Raw genomic sequence first — 14,771 nt, forward strand, 5'->3', positions numbered from 1 at the left:
ACCAGGATGAATTCTAAAACTCTTTTTTGTAACTTAAACATTTTCTTTTTCTAGCCACTTCCCTTACTGTCAGAGAAAACACATACCAGCTATGGAAGCTTTCTCTGCTTTCTAAACTGCACTCATCTTTTTTGCAGGCGGGTGGTGGGGGGCTATACTACATGGCTTTTGGGGATCTTAGCTCCCCAACTAGGGATTGACTCTTGGTAGTGAAACATGAATTCCTAACCACTAGACCATCCTGATAAATTGTACTCATCCTGAATTCTTAGCCTGTTGAAGATGTGACTCTTCCATCCAGGGCTACTGTTTCTAACTTGTTCTTATATTTCATTATCCTTCTGCTTTTTCAGGAAACTTACTTTATTACTTAGGTGTTCTATATCTTCAGACTCTCTCTACTAAGCTCTTTTGTAAATTGTTCAGATATATCTGATCTTTAAATAAAAAATAACATTTCCCCTATCTGATACCTTTCACTGGCCACTATTATGCTATGATTCTCTTGCCTTTCCTTCACAGCAGTTTCTAGATGGAAAGCAGTACACATGTGGAAGCTAGTGTTTAGTAACGGTAAATGACGCTGGTAACTTTCAAGATAAACCTTAACCTGTCACATGAGGTCTTTGGACCTTGCCTAGTTTCTCTTCAGCTTCAATTTTTTGTTGTTTTCTTTCATATTTTCCATGTTCCAGCCATGGAATAGCATAGCCAACTTCCTGAATGTACTATATGTATGTGCTCTTTCAAGTTTCATGCCTTAATACTTTTTATTTTTTCATAACTGTTTTGTTGAGGTATAATTCAAATACCATACAATTAACCTATTTCCATTGTGTACTTCACTGATTTTTAGTATATTCAGAGTTGTGTGTCTGTCACAACAATCAGTTTTGAAACCTTTTCATGATCCTCCCAAAGAAACCTTGTGTCCATTAGCAGTTTCGAGTTCCCTCCACATCTTCTCTCCAGCCCTATGCAACCACTTGTCTACTTACTGTTTCCATAGGTTTTCCTGTTCTGGAAATTTCATATAAATGGAATCATGCAGTATGTAGTCTTTTGTGACTGACTTCTTTCCATAATATTTTTAAGGTTTATCTATGTTGTAGCCTGAATTATTCCTTTTTATGACAAAATAGTATTCTGCTGTATGGATATACCATATCTTGTTTATCCGTTCATCAGCTGATGGACCTTTGGTACTCTTTACTTTTTGACTACTATGAATAATGCTGTGATGAATATTCCTGTGCAATATGTTTTCATTCTTCTTAGATATGTAACTGAGAATAGCATTGCTGGATGATATGATAACTCTATGTCTGACTTTTTGAGGATCTGCCAAACTATTTTCCAAAGCAGTTATACCATTTTATAATCCTACCAGCAGTGTATAATGTTTCTAGTTTTTCCTTATACTTGCCAATACTTTTTTTAAAATCTTTTTTTTATTATAACCATCATACTGGATATGAAACTGTTTCTCATTTCTCTAATTAATAATGACATTGAGTGTATTTTTATGTGCTTATTTGACATTTGCATGTCTTAAGAAATGTTCATTTTTAAATGGATTATTTGTCTTTCTACTATTGAATTGTAAGAGTTCTTTGTATATTTTAAAGGTGAGTCCCATATCAGATACATGATTTGCAAATATTTTCTCCTGTTCTGTGAATTATCTTTTTACTTTCCTGGTGATATTCTTTGAAGCACAAGAGTCCTTAATTTTGACGAAGTCCTCTTTATTTTTTCTTTGGTTGCTTGTGCTTTGGTGTTATATTTAAGAAACTATTGTCAGGCTCATTAAGATTTGCCGCTGTGTTTTCTTCTAAAAATTTTATAGTTTGACCTTTTATGTTTAGGTCCTTGATCCTTTTTTATTTACTCTCTGTGTGTGTGTGTGTGCACACTGTAAAGTGGGGATCCTTTTATCCCCATCCTTTTATATGTGGATATCCACTTGTCCCAACACTGTTTATTGAAAAAAAATCTATTCTTTCCCCACTGAATTGTTTTATTTCTGGACTCCTTAATTTTATTCCACTAATCTATTGACTGTTGCATACTTTTTCTAACTTCTGTTTAGAATACCTTATCTGCCACCTCCACCTGGCAAATTTCTATTCCAAACCAAAAGCCTACTTTTCTTCAGCAGATCTTGTGCATAACTCTGCATACTTATAGCATAGTGCTCATCGCATTTTTGTGATAGTTTATATATATATATTTATAACTCTGTATCCTTTAGTAGTTAGTAAGCTTTTGGAGGGTCAAGACTGAACCTTTTATATCTGAATCCCAAAGCTTTAGCACAGTGCCTGGCATATAGTATGCTATTAATATATTTATTAGGAGAAACAATAGGTGCAGTATTAAATTTTGTTTTGACTGTGGTCATTTCTAGGTGTTGTCAGGATATCCAGGGGCTACTACTCAATAGGCATTTTTATTTATTAATTGAAATTTGCTTGTACCTTTCTTTTTTTATTTACTCATTTGTCATATATTTACTGGATGCCTCTCATGTGCATGGCTCTGGGGAGGCAGCAGTAAGCAGAACAACACCCTGCACTCGGAACGCTTTCCTTCTAGTAGGGGAAACAGACAATATACAGATTGTGTGAAACAGTTGACAATAAAACGAGCAAAGAAATCCAGAAGTTTAAGGGGAGGTAGAGACTGGCAATTGGAGAAGGCAATGGCACCCCACTCCAGTACTCTTGTTGGGAAAATCCCATGGAAGGAGGAGCCTGGTAGGCTGCAGTCATGGGGTCTCTAAGAGTCGGACACGACTGAGCGACTTCACTTTCATTTTTCACTTTCATGCATTGGAGAAGGAAATGGCAACCCACTCCAGTGTTCTTGCCTGGAAAATCCCAGGGACGGGGGAGCCTGGTGGGCTGCCGTCCATGGGGCCACATAGAATTGGACATGAGTGAAGTGACTTGGCAGCAGCAGCAGCAGTGACAGAGACTGGCAGTAAAGACTTCAGAATCATCTTCAAAAGGTGATACTTGAAAATATATTGAAAATATATAGGAACGGATGGAATCACCAAGAGATTGAACATATAAAAAGAAGATTCGGAGGAAAAAAATGTCTAAAAGATAGAAAAACCAGAAGAGTAGAATCCTGGAAGTTAAGGGAAAAGAGAAGGCAGAATGATGAAGGAGAATTAAGCCTAAAAAAGAACCGTCAGTTCTAGTTGTTAGACAGTCATTAGTAGTCTTAAGGTTAAATTTCAGGGGAATTGCTGGAGCCAGGTTTTAAAAGATTGAATGCTAAAACTTTTTGAAACAATTGAAACTGTGCCATTGTTTTTTTCCTACTCCTTAATGTTGTATCCATAATGAAAAATTAATGTATGTGTTTAGATGTTATTCATCCCTGTACTTATCCCTGTGGGGGCTGCTTTTTTTTTTTTCCTCTGAGGGACCTGATTACTTACTCCATAAAGAATCTCTCAGGCTTGTTAGCCATTTGATTTCTTTCAGTTTGGAAGCCTATATAGCTTTTTAATTCCATCATTTCTTCTATCTAAATGTGTTAATCTTGTGTTATAAATCATTTGATCATTTATATAAATGGTTGCCCTGTGTACATATAGAGACTTGAATATAATCAGCTAATGTGTAACATTTGTTTTTAATAGTGACAGAAATGTTGGTAAACGTTCTGAGTATTTGCTCTGATGATGAACTTATGACTGAAGGCGAAGACCAGTTTGATGGTATGACTTTATTTTACTGTTTTTTATTGTGAAGTGGTATTGTTTAACTGCCCAATTTCAATATACTCTTGTAAATTATAGTCATTGCTCTCAAATGGCTATACTATTTGATAAGTGACAAGTCACTTTTTTAAGATATTATTTAAGACTTTAAAACAATTTTAGTGATTTTTTTTTTTCTGTTGATATGGGGAAGAAAATGAATTTTGGAAAGGGGGAAATTTGAAAGAGAACAGAAGGAAAAGAAAATTGAAGTGCTAAAAGAATGTGGTTCTTCATGAATATGGACACTACTTAGAGAAGGGAGGATAAAAATGCTTTTTGTTTCATTGGTACTATATTCTTAGTGCATCAGAAATATACCTGAGTACATAGTGGTGTTGTCACTTCTTCTTTTCAAAAATCAAAATAAGCTGTTCCCAATTTTGAGTGGTTATATTCTAAGAAACTTCTTGTTAGTTTAGTTTGAGGTTCAGAAAGCCCTTTTTTTTTTTCCATGGAAACAAAGTTATACATGGCTATTAGTTCTTATGTAGGACAGCCAGCCTGTGTATCTAATGCACATTTATAGTATAAACTACTACAATAGAAGCGAAATTACTTTTCTTTTTATGTTTTGAAGATCTTATTTAGAACTTAAATATTTATTGAGTTAATTAACTGGATAAACAAAAAATATAAACAATTTATAAGCTGAAAACTCTTTATTTCCTTCCATGTACCCCTCACATCTTTGTTGCAGCATGTTTTTCATAGTTTTAATCAGTATATAAATGTTGCCATGTATTAAACATGGTCTACGTACGTAGTGGTAAAATTAGACACCTGCATATTTTTATATATTACTATACCATAACCTTTGTAGTTAATCTTAATGTTGTTTGGCATTTGGGTTGCTTTAAATTATCTCTATTATGAATAGCATGCAATAAACATAGTTAAACAATAATTTTAATTTTCCTTCTTGGAATAAATTTCTTGAAGAAAATTACAGAGTTAATGAGTATGAAGAATTTTAGCTTCATTATTTTAGCTGTGAACTGCCAGATTACATAAGAATTGGACCAATATGAAGAGTTTCTAGCAATGAATCCATAGACCTATTTTTTTCACAGGCCCACCTAATTGAGTTTTGGTCATTTTTACTTATTTTAATTGATGGCTATACAGAAGTAAGTTACTGTTGGCTTAATTTTTGTTTATTTGAATTCTAATGATGCTAAGGAAGAAATCTGCTTTACTAGCTGCGTAAACTTCCTCTCAGCTGACCACTTAACAAGTAAAATCTGAATAAAGCTATTTAGAAATATCTTTACTTACAAACAGGTTCATTTCTTAAAACACTGTTTTAATTCTGTTTGTTCAAAGTACAGAGTGACTATATACACATGTCTGCTGTTGCCATCTGTTGGTGGCAGGTAGCGAGTGCTTTTACTCTGGCTTATAGTTTCATTAACTGAAATAAATTAACTTATATTAGTTCTCTTTTGGGAGATAATAAGCTTCAAAGAGTAGTATTTAGTTTTCCTTATTTTAATTCTGTCTTTCTGATGTTTTGTAGAAAAGTTTTTAGTTCTAACATTTCATCATCTGTCTTTTCCATAGAATTTTTAAATAGTTTTAATTAAATATTTATTTTCCCTGTTCTGCTACCATTGTTGTAAGATTAGTTCTAGGTTTAGATTCTAGTTCACAGTGTTGTAGATAGTGATATAATGATCAATAATATAATGAAATAATTTTTGTGCATATCCCACTAATTTTTTTCAGTAGAGTTTTTTTGTTAATATCAAATTCTGTGAACTATCGAGTAAGAGTTTTTTTTTATTGTTCATAATATTTTTTATTATTATTTTGATATCCATGAATCAGTAGTAATAACCAATTTTTTATTTCTAAAAATAAATTTCAAAAAAATCTTTATTTTCTTGTTTAGCCTGGCTGGTGGGGGCGTGTATCAATTTTGTTTGTACTTCTAAAAGAACCAGTATTTGATTTTGTTGATTTTTCTCTGTTGTTTTCTCGGCTTGAATTTCATTGATTTCTGCTCTTCATTTTATAGTAGGAGTTTTAATTGGCATTACATTCTATCTATATCTGAATCTAGAAAGTTTTTTTTAAAATAATGTATAATTTTCTAAACTAAGATAAAATTTTTTTGCCCTATATAGTTAATTCATTTACTATAATTATTTCTTTGAATATATTTAGTATATCATCATTTTATTTAAAATTATGTGATTTTTCTTTGAAAAAATCTGTTATTACCAAGTTAAATTAATATTTCACTATTTTGTATTCTAATTACTATTGCAACTGGTATCTCTCTTAATGTATTTTCTAACTGTATAATTATATATTTTGGGGTTTATCTTATGTTCAACAAGTTGGATCAGCAGAATTACCTCCTACGATAATTTTTATTTTGTTTTCCATAACTTTAAAAATGTCATTTGCATAAGGCTGATACTGTTATTTTCTACATTTTTATCCTTTATTTCTCTTTAAAAATTTGAATCTTAAAAAATTTGAATCAATAGTGTTAAATAGAAGTAGTGACAGGTGATCCTTTAGTCCTCTCTGTAATAGAAAGGAAAAAATTTCTCTGTTAAGTCTAATATAGTACTTGGTTTAGATATAGATGATTTATATGAAGATAGACACAATTGTCAGAGAAGGCAGTGGCACCCCACTCCAGTACTCTTGCCTGGAAAATCCCCTGGAGGGAGGAGCCTGGTAGGCTGCAGTCCATGGGGTCGCTAAGAGTCAGACACAACTGAGCAACTTCACTTTCACTTTTTACCTTCATGCATTTGGAGAAGGAAATGGCAATGCACTCCAGTGTTCTTGCCCAGAGAATCCCAGGGACCGGGGAGTCTGGTGGGCTGCCATCTATGGGATCGCACAGAGTTGGACACGACTGAAGCGACTTAGCAGCAGCAGCAACAGCAGACACAATTGTCTTTGGGAATTCAACCATGAATAAATATAGATTTTTATTATATTCCTTCTAGTGAAATTTATGCATTTTATCAATATTTTTTTCTATCAATGAAAAATTATACTTATTTATCAACTTGTTATATCATTCTTATACTCCAGAGGTGAATCAAATTTGATCATTAAAAAGGCACTGTAGTTTAGTGAAAAGGATCAGTGGTTCAGATGTCTTGGTGCTTCCATTATACTAGCTGTGTAATCTTAGGAAAGTAACCTAACTTCTCAAAATCTTCTCTTCCATAGGTTGAGGGAATAGGTTGAAAACTCTTCCTCACTCTTCAAGTAGTTTTAAAAATTGGGAAGTACCATTTATGGGCTTCCCAAGTGGTGCTAGTGGTAAAGAATCCTCCTGCCAATGCAGGAGACTCAGATTTGATCCCTGGGTCTGCAAGATCCCCTGGAGGAAGGCATGGCAACCCACTCCAGTATTCTTACCTGGGAAATCCCATAGACAGAGGAGCCTGGCAAGCTACAGTCCGTAGGGTCGCAAAGAGTCAGACACGACTAGGCATCTGAGCACAAGCACCATGTTTGACAGTGTTTCTCTGGGAAAATACACTGAGTTCCAACTTTGCATACTAGAAATAGATCTCCCTTCACTGCCAACATAGCAGGTGCAGTTACTTCACATTGCTTCACCTTTGCACGACCAAGTATTAAGAGTAGGGACTCCAAGAAAGTTTTGAGGATATGCATCTGGGAGTTTGTCTAGGAACAAGAGTGATTTGAAGGAGAAAGAACCTTGAGTAATGGAGGAAAGGAAAGGAGTTTAGGATAGACACTAGGGTGGGTTGGGAAAAGAGCTACTGGAGCTACATTTGTTTCCCTTTCTTATTCATATCCCCTTATTTCTTCCCCTCGACTCCATGTTTTTTCCTTTCCTTTGACCACGATAACATGCCTTCTGTCCTCTCCTCCTTTTCCTGCTCAGCAGTGAAACTATGCTGTGGATTGAGCCTGCAGAGAAACCTGATTTAGGAAGAAAACTTATTTTTTTTTTTTTTAGAAAACTTATTGAGTTGGGGATTGCTGTGGAGGCAGAATAAGAGTTTAGCTTTTCTATGGGGGAAGGGGAAGAGTAGGATTGGAGATTTCTGAGTGGGAGGAAGAGAAGAGTAGTTTTTGCATATTCAAGGCCAAAGGAATGACTCTTTCTTCTTAAGTGATGGACTTTGGTATTCTGTATTGTTTAATATACCTGTGGGTTTATTTTTGAAGGCAAAAATTTGCAGAAATATATGGCATTTGTATATGCATATAGCATTCCTTTTAGAGGTATTACGTAATCATTAAAGGGAATTTTTGAGGACTGATTTCTATGATATTTAGAATGAATACTGTTTCTTTCAGTTATATTTTGTCTTGAGTTTGGTAAAGGAAATAGATAACCCATATGTATTATAGTTTTACTAAGCTAAAACTTTGCATTTTCTGTAATGGAATCATGTATGTCAGCATTACAATGGAAAGCTCAAATGAAACGTCTTTGCTGCCTACTCTTAGAGCTATTACTTGTTGAAACAGTCTGTTGCTATTTGTGTAAAAAGATGTCTCTCAAACTCCCAGATTGGATTGGGAACAGATAGCACATACTGTTGATCCTGAGTATGTGCAAAAGTTCCACAATTCTGATTTAAAGAAATTGTAGGCTTTTGTTATAATGGAGTGTGGGAGGCTTAGCGTTTTCTTTATTGGGAGTGGGTAAGGTTTTTCACCGAGGTAGTTTATAAAGTTACCTACATTTCTCTGTGTATGCTACAGATTTTGCAGATTTGGTGTCCTTGAAGAACCACATGAGTTTGTATCTCATTTGTGTCATTACCTTTCACTTAACATACTTCCATGGGTGACACATTTCCTTAGGGGTATTAATATAAATGTGCGATTGTTGTTAGCACAGTCTTTTATCAGTCTTATGTGTTTTCACGTGTTTTTTTCTGTCCCTAATTTGTCTACTTTCATCAAATATTATAGTCATTCTGTCCATAATTTCTTCTGAACACATATCTTTTAAGAAATCTTTCCTTTAGAGCTCTACCCAGTGGCATCCCTCCTTATTTGCCAGATCTACGGTACTACATTTTTCAAATTTCAAGTATGAGGGACTCCATTTTTCTCCCTTTCTTTCTACATTCATTCTTCAGTACCACTGCCAAGTTAAATCTCTATCTTTTTATTTGTCTCAACCACCTTTTCTCCATCATTCACTTCCTTTTTTCTGGACTCTCCATCTGAAGAACGGCTCATATATGGCAATAAAAAAGGTACAGACCAGACAGAGTAACATCGTTTTGAAATATGACTTCATAAGTTATTCTCATGTCCATGTAAGTTAGTGCATTCATTGAGTATATTTATGCAGAGTCCTCTGGGCCTTGTGCAAATTTAGTTTAAGTTTTATCTAAGTTAGAATTTGATGTTTTTAGAAGTCATATTCCAAGATATCTGTCTTTCTGTGCATGGAAATATTTTTCCCTCTTTTTCATTCCTCTTGTTTTAAAATTTCATTCTTTTGCTTATTTGTAATGTTTTGTACTCTTCCCTGCATGACTAGGGTGTTTGATTGTCTGTCTTATTCCCCAAAGTAATTTTACTGTGGACATTTACTTTAATATTATGCATGATGTGTTTGTAGACTGATTTAAAATCCTGATTTGTAAAGTGTTTTTATATTCCAGTGAATTTTTAATTTGAAATAAGTATAGTTTACATATCATTCAGTTTTATAGATATAATTAAAGCTGAAAATATGAATGTATCTCCTTACAGCCATCCTCCCCTATCCCCATACTCCTCTCCTCCAGTCTAACTAAAAAATTCCATCAATTTTAAAACAAAGTATCTATATTAATTTATTTGAAGAGAATCATATTTATCCTTATGTCCTTGGACGAGATACTTAGTAAAGTTAGTTTCTTTGTCTATAAAATGAGGAAATTGAGTTTTGCAGTATCTCGACTGTCTCTTCAAATTCTAATATTCTGTGATTTTGAAACTTTAATTCATTTTTTGGCATTTTAAAAATACCTGTGTAATACCATGGTACCCACACAATTTCGGATTTGTAAAAGCTGTAGCTTCATTGCTCATAGTATTACCCTGAGAGCATCATAAACATGGTTGTGCAACCTGTTTTCTCTAAAATATGTCCTTTGTTTTCATCTTTGAAATTTCTTTTTCTGTTTACTTAACAGTAAGGTCCAGTCACCATCTTAGTTTTTAATTATATGTACTTGTGGACTGCTTGAATTTTAAATGAGATGCTATAGCTCAAAAGACTGGTGGTTGTTCAGACCTCCATATACCTAAGGCCCCTTTTGGTCTAGTGTCTTTAGCCTTTCCTTAACCTTCTCCTCAACTATGGTGCTTCCATATGTGCGTTGTCATCATGTTGAAGCACCATTCTAAGGAACCACACTCTTGGGTCCAGAGTGATTCTAGTTGCTATATATGAGATAACAGGACGGAGATTGTTGTTCTTTCTGGAGGCCATGGGAAGGAAGATAACAGCCTTTGAGTCTTTTTTCAGGCATATATTCAGTTATTTTGATATATCCTCTTCTGTATCGGTGATAGGCAGTACAGTTAACCCTTTGGAGATGAAGCATTAGTGATTCTTCAGCCATGTTTTTTGGGGAGTCTTTTCACATTGTCACTCTCCTTATGTCATACTCACCTAGGGATGTGAAAGCTTGTATGTATTTGCATGACCTTAAAAGACTTCTAGTCCATGAAGTTGAGATTTACATTGTTGAAATGTGGGTATGGTTCTTAGTTCTGGGTCACGGGCCCAGTAGTCACTTCATATCACATTTTCAGATCAAATTCAAGCAACGAAGCTTCTTTTGTCATAGTATGATGGCATATTTCGAGCCTGCATGTCAAAGGCTTTTATGTTAACCAAGCAGAAGGCTATAGGCTATTACCAGTTCTAGTCTGCTAGTCTGCATGCTGTAGGCTCTCATGAAAGTTAAACAGACTGTAGGAATGTTACCATTTTTTTGTCCTCTGGTTTGTGGTACGGGTTGGACTCTAGTTTCTTTTCCATTGCTCTTTTACTCATTAGTCAGTAGTGTGAGAGTCAAAGTTGTGGATTACTTTTCATTTGTATTTGTATCAGATCCCAATATTAGACCAGTGCTGAGCTAAACATTGAAGGAGAAGCTTTTTGGCATGAGTTCATCTAGTCTCCATGTGAGCTGGTGGCAGGGGGCTTGGTGTTGGTTCAGATGACCGTGTAACAGGCTAATAAGATGGTATAAGTATGGATGCCCTAAACTTGAGTCTTTCTTTCTATTTATTCCATTGAAAGTAGGTTCAGCTGCAGCCCGGAAAGAAATCATAAGAAATAAAATTCGAGCAATTGGCAAGATGGCAAGGGTCTTCTCTGTTCTCAGGTAATGATACATTTTTCCAATAATTTGTTTTGCAGAAATCACTTTTATTGTGCTTTACTACACACAGTGTCCTGTTGGATATCTAAAAACAATATAGAGCATTCTTTCTGTAAAGAAGTTGTATATTTACATGTTGAAAATGGGAACACAAGTCTCTTTGAAATTAGCATTTTTGACCCCTTGATTGTTATTGCTCACCTTTGGTATCTCTTATCCTTCTGTGATGAAACTAGTAGATCTGTATCTTGAAGATTAGAGCAGAATAAGAAGGAGGGGGCACTTTTTAGAGTGTTCCTGATGAACTTGCTCATCTATAAAGGAACTCCTTTATGCTGGAGCCCCAAATTGTCTTCCTGGGGTTAATTCAGGAAGACCAGGTTTAAGAGTGCATGCGAATAAGTCTGCTTATATCAGACATTTTATCTTTAAAGTGTATGAAATACCATATTTTCTCAATTTTACAATACCTATTGCTGTTTATACCTATCTCACATATATTTAATAAAACTTCTCAGGAAAAACAATATATGTCTCAGCTGCACAGCGTACCCTCATATCTGAAACATTTAGAATGTGGAAAAATGTGTATCTTGGAATTGAGGAAAATATAGTAATAGCAGCAAATGTCATAAACTATATGCATGGCCTTCATCTGGGCCCCGTTCCCTCTTTTTAACTAGGAACTTGTTGGAAGTCTCTGATCTTTGTTATATCTCTCTGCTCTAGGGAGGAGAGTGAAAGTGTGCTGACACTCAAGGGCCTGACTCCCACAGGGATGTTGCCTAGTGGAGTGTTGGCTGGAGGACGGCAGACCCTGCAAAGTGGTAATGATGTTATGCAACTTGCTGTGCCTCAGATGGACTGGGGCACACCTCACTCTTTTGCTAACAATACACATAATGCATGCAGGGAATTCTTTCTGCTTTTTAGTTCTTGTCTCAGCAGCTGACATAAGCAGAATACTGTATGATAGGTAGTGTCTGATTAAGAACCTGATCGGGGCAGAAAATTGATAGAATCAGTATTCTTTTCAGTTGAAAATAATGATCAGTCTCTCAGCTTTTCATGAAATGATATGGGAGTAACTCATATCATAATGTCTGAAATATTTATTAATTTGTCTAATGCACCCTTTTCTTTTTAAAGCCTCAGTTTCAGAATGTGAATCAGGATATTCATATTACTTAAAATGGAAATGTAATTCCAAGTTTCTTATTTTTTATCTTTTTAATTTATGTAATTGTATTAGACTATGCTTATATTTTCAGATGTTAATTTTAGAATTAACAATCTGCTTGAGCCCCAGAACATTACTTATGCACTTCACTTGCCAAAACATTTGTGCAAGGTTTTGTACCCTGGTAAATGATGCCAAAGTTTGTTTTCTGTGGTGTTTGTCAAATGTTCTATGTATAATTGACTGTCTGTAACATGCTGTTTCCTTCCTCTGCAGATGTAGCTGCTTTCCTAAATCTGTCTGTCTTTCTTTAGGTTAGCTGTATGTCTGTAAAAGTATGTTAAATTAAATTACTCTATCAGGCACTTTATCTGTCTTGATGTAGAGGCAACTTTGTAGCACCTTGTTTTAAGGTTTGCTGCATTTGTTGCTGTGCTTTGTGCATTCTAAACGTGAATGTAACATTAGATATTAAGTCATTGTTATAAGGGGTTGAATTTAAATCTTGTAAGTCAAAATTGAAAGGGTGTTATTAAGTGTGCCTTTATTTTGCATGAAAATAAAAAGAATTATACGTAAAGCATTCCTGTAATCTGGCTCGTTGAATATTTTATACTAAGAAAAACAAGTTTTTTTTGGCGTAAATATTTGTGTAAATACTGGATTGACTTTCTGAAAGCCCATTACAGATTAAATAGAAGAAAGTGATATGAATGTTATAGTCTATACACAGTAACTCCAAGTCTAGATTTCTTTCCTTTTTGGTTGGAAAGCAGAAAATGTGATATGTAAAGCCTTACTTTATGTTTTATTGTAACCACAGCCCTCCAAGGGTCATTGTTGTATTAAGACAGGAAGCAACAGATCTGATGTTTTCCTTAGTGATGATTGACAGTATCTTTTTGGTGTTGTAGTTAGTCAATTTTTTAAGGCAAAAAAACAGGAAAATTTTAATTTTTCAATAAATTTAAATTAGATTGACTTTTCATAATTTCATTTCACTTAGTCTCATAATAAATGCTTAAATAAATAAATAAAAAGAATTTTTTTCTGTAGACAAATAATTTCTACTTGTAGCCTATACATGTTCTATTTATATGTTATTGTGTTGTCTGCTACCACCACTGGTATATGTGAGATATACAAGTATGTTTTGAAATTATAACTTCAAATTTTCATTTTGAATGATTTTTTTTATTTAAAAAAATGTGCTTTGATTCTCTTTATATTTCTTGCCTTTCATTTTTCTTATTATGTTATAAGCATTAGGCAAATTAGCTAAAAAGAATTTCATTAAAACAAATTAAGATCTTAAACATTCAATAAATCTAGTAATAGAAAAGGATGAATTTCAGTAGCTTGAAAATTGTTGTACACTTCCTCCTGTTTGTTCAGAAAAGGAAAAAAAACCCAGAAGGGTCTCATACTTAAATAAATCTAAACTACAGTCATCTCTCAGTTGTCCTTGGGTATAATATTACTTTTATGTAGTATCCACAACAAACCTTTTCAGATTTTGCAATTAGCACCTGCTAATTACATGCTTTGTTGATAGCTCAGCACTTCTGTTTATTCATAATTTGCATGCAGCCTGAAGCTCAGTCTTCCAACTTTGAAATCACCCCAACTGCAGGGAAGGATTGAAAGAGGGCTTTACTGAGATACTGTCTATTCCTGGCATAGAGTGAGTTACTGGATAGTGCTGAGCTTAAGGGGTCCAATTTGGGAGACTAGATAGCTCCACAGCTCTGCCAGCAATGAATCTTGATAGTGTGGTTTAACTATTTGATTGAAGTGATTTCTCTAGCATGAGTAGACCCATTTTGAAACAACAAAACTCTTACAGAAGTAGTATCGCCTGTGTGGTTTTTAAAAATTTATGTAACATTTAAAATTTTTAATAGACATGATGAACCCTTATGTGAATAATGGAGAGCTAAGTATTGCAAAAAGAAAGTTTTAAAATTCTGAGACCTCTTTCCTGTTGTCAGAAAATTGAAATTGTCTTATCAATAACATTACAGTTAACTTATAGTATTTTTCAAGTGTTTTACAAACTGCCTAACTATCGGAGTAGGATTTGTTAATCATATTTTATGTTCATTTTCCTCTGGGAGTTTGATTGGGAGCTAGCCATTATAATGCCGCCTTCACTAGGAACTTTATGAGTAAATATGTGGCCATCTGTGTTATAGTAAGGCCATTTCCTCTTGATCACTTATTCTGTGTAGTACTGAGGAACACAGTTTGAAATAGCATTGTACTCAAACTTACTAAGGCCATGTCAAGATGCCCTGTAAAACTGAAAAAAATTGAGGAAAATTAGTGCTTTTCAGATAGAATTTTGCAATTATCAGATCTCTTTCTTCCCAGCTTAATGTGTAAGCTTCAGATGATCTTTGAATTCTAAGCATTCAAGCTTGACATGGTGTGCAGTTTTGAGTGTGATGTATATTTTTGT

The 14,771-nt window shown here is 34.3% G+C and overlaps 1 protein-coding gene across 8 annotated transcripts in view; it reads left to right on the forward strand.

The window, feature by feature from the left end:
* Positions 1–14,771, forward strand: part of PPP3CB (protein phosphatase 3 catalytic subunit beta) — a 48,134-nt gene that overhangs the window by 28,295 nt on the left and 5,068 nt on the right. For 2 of the 8 annotated variants that reach the window (XM_043476589.1, XM_043476584.1), the window contains exons 10-13: positions 3,659–3,736; positions 8,974–9,000; positions 11,049–11,133; positions 11,860–11,957. In XM_043476589.1, coding sequence (XP_043332524.1) covers positions 3,659–3,736; positions 8,974–9,000; positions 11,049–11,133; positions 11,860–11,957 — 288 coding nt within the window. Of the gene's footprint in view, positions 1–3,658; positions 3,737–8,973; positions 9,001–11,048; positions 11,134–11,859; positions 12,894–14,771 lie in introns of those variants that run through there. The other 6 variants (XM_043476587.1, XM_043476590.1, XM_043476588.1 and 3 more) reach the window with 4 other exon arrangements.

This window comes from Cervus canadensis, chromosome 8, assembly GCF_019320065.1.
Source record: "Cervus canadensis isolate Bull #8, Minnesota chromosome 8, ASM1932006v1, whole genome shotgun sequence".
In the NCBI taxonomy this organism is placed as follows: Eukaryota; Metazoa; Chordata; class Mammalia; order Artiodactyla; family Cervidae; genus Cervus; species Cervus canadensis.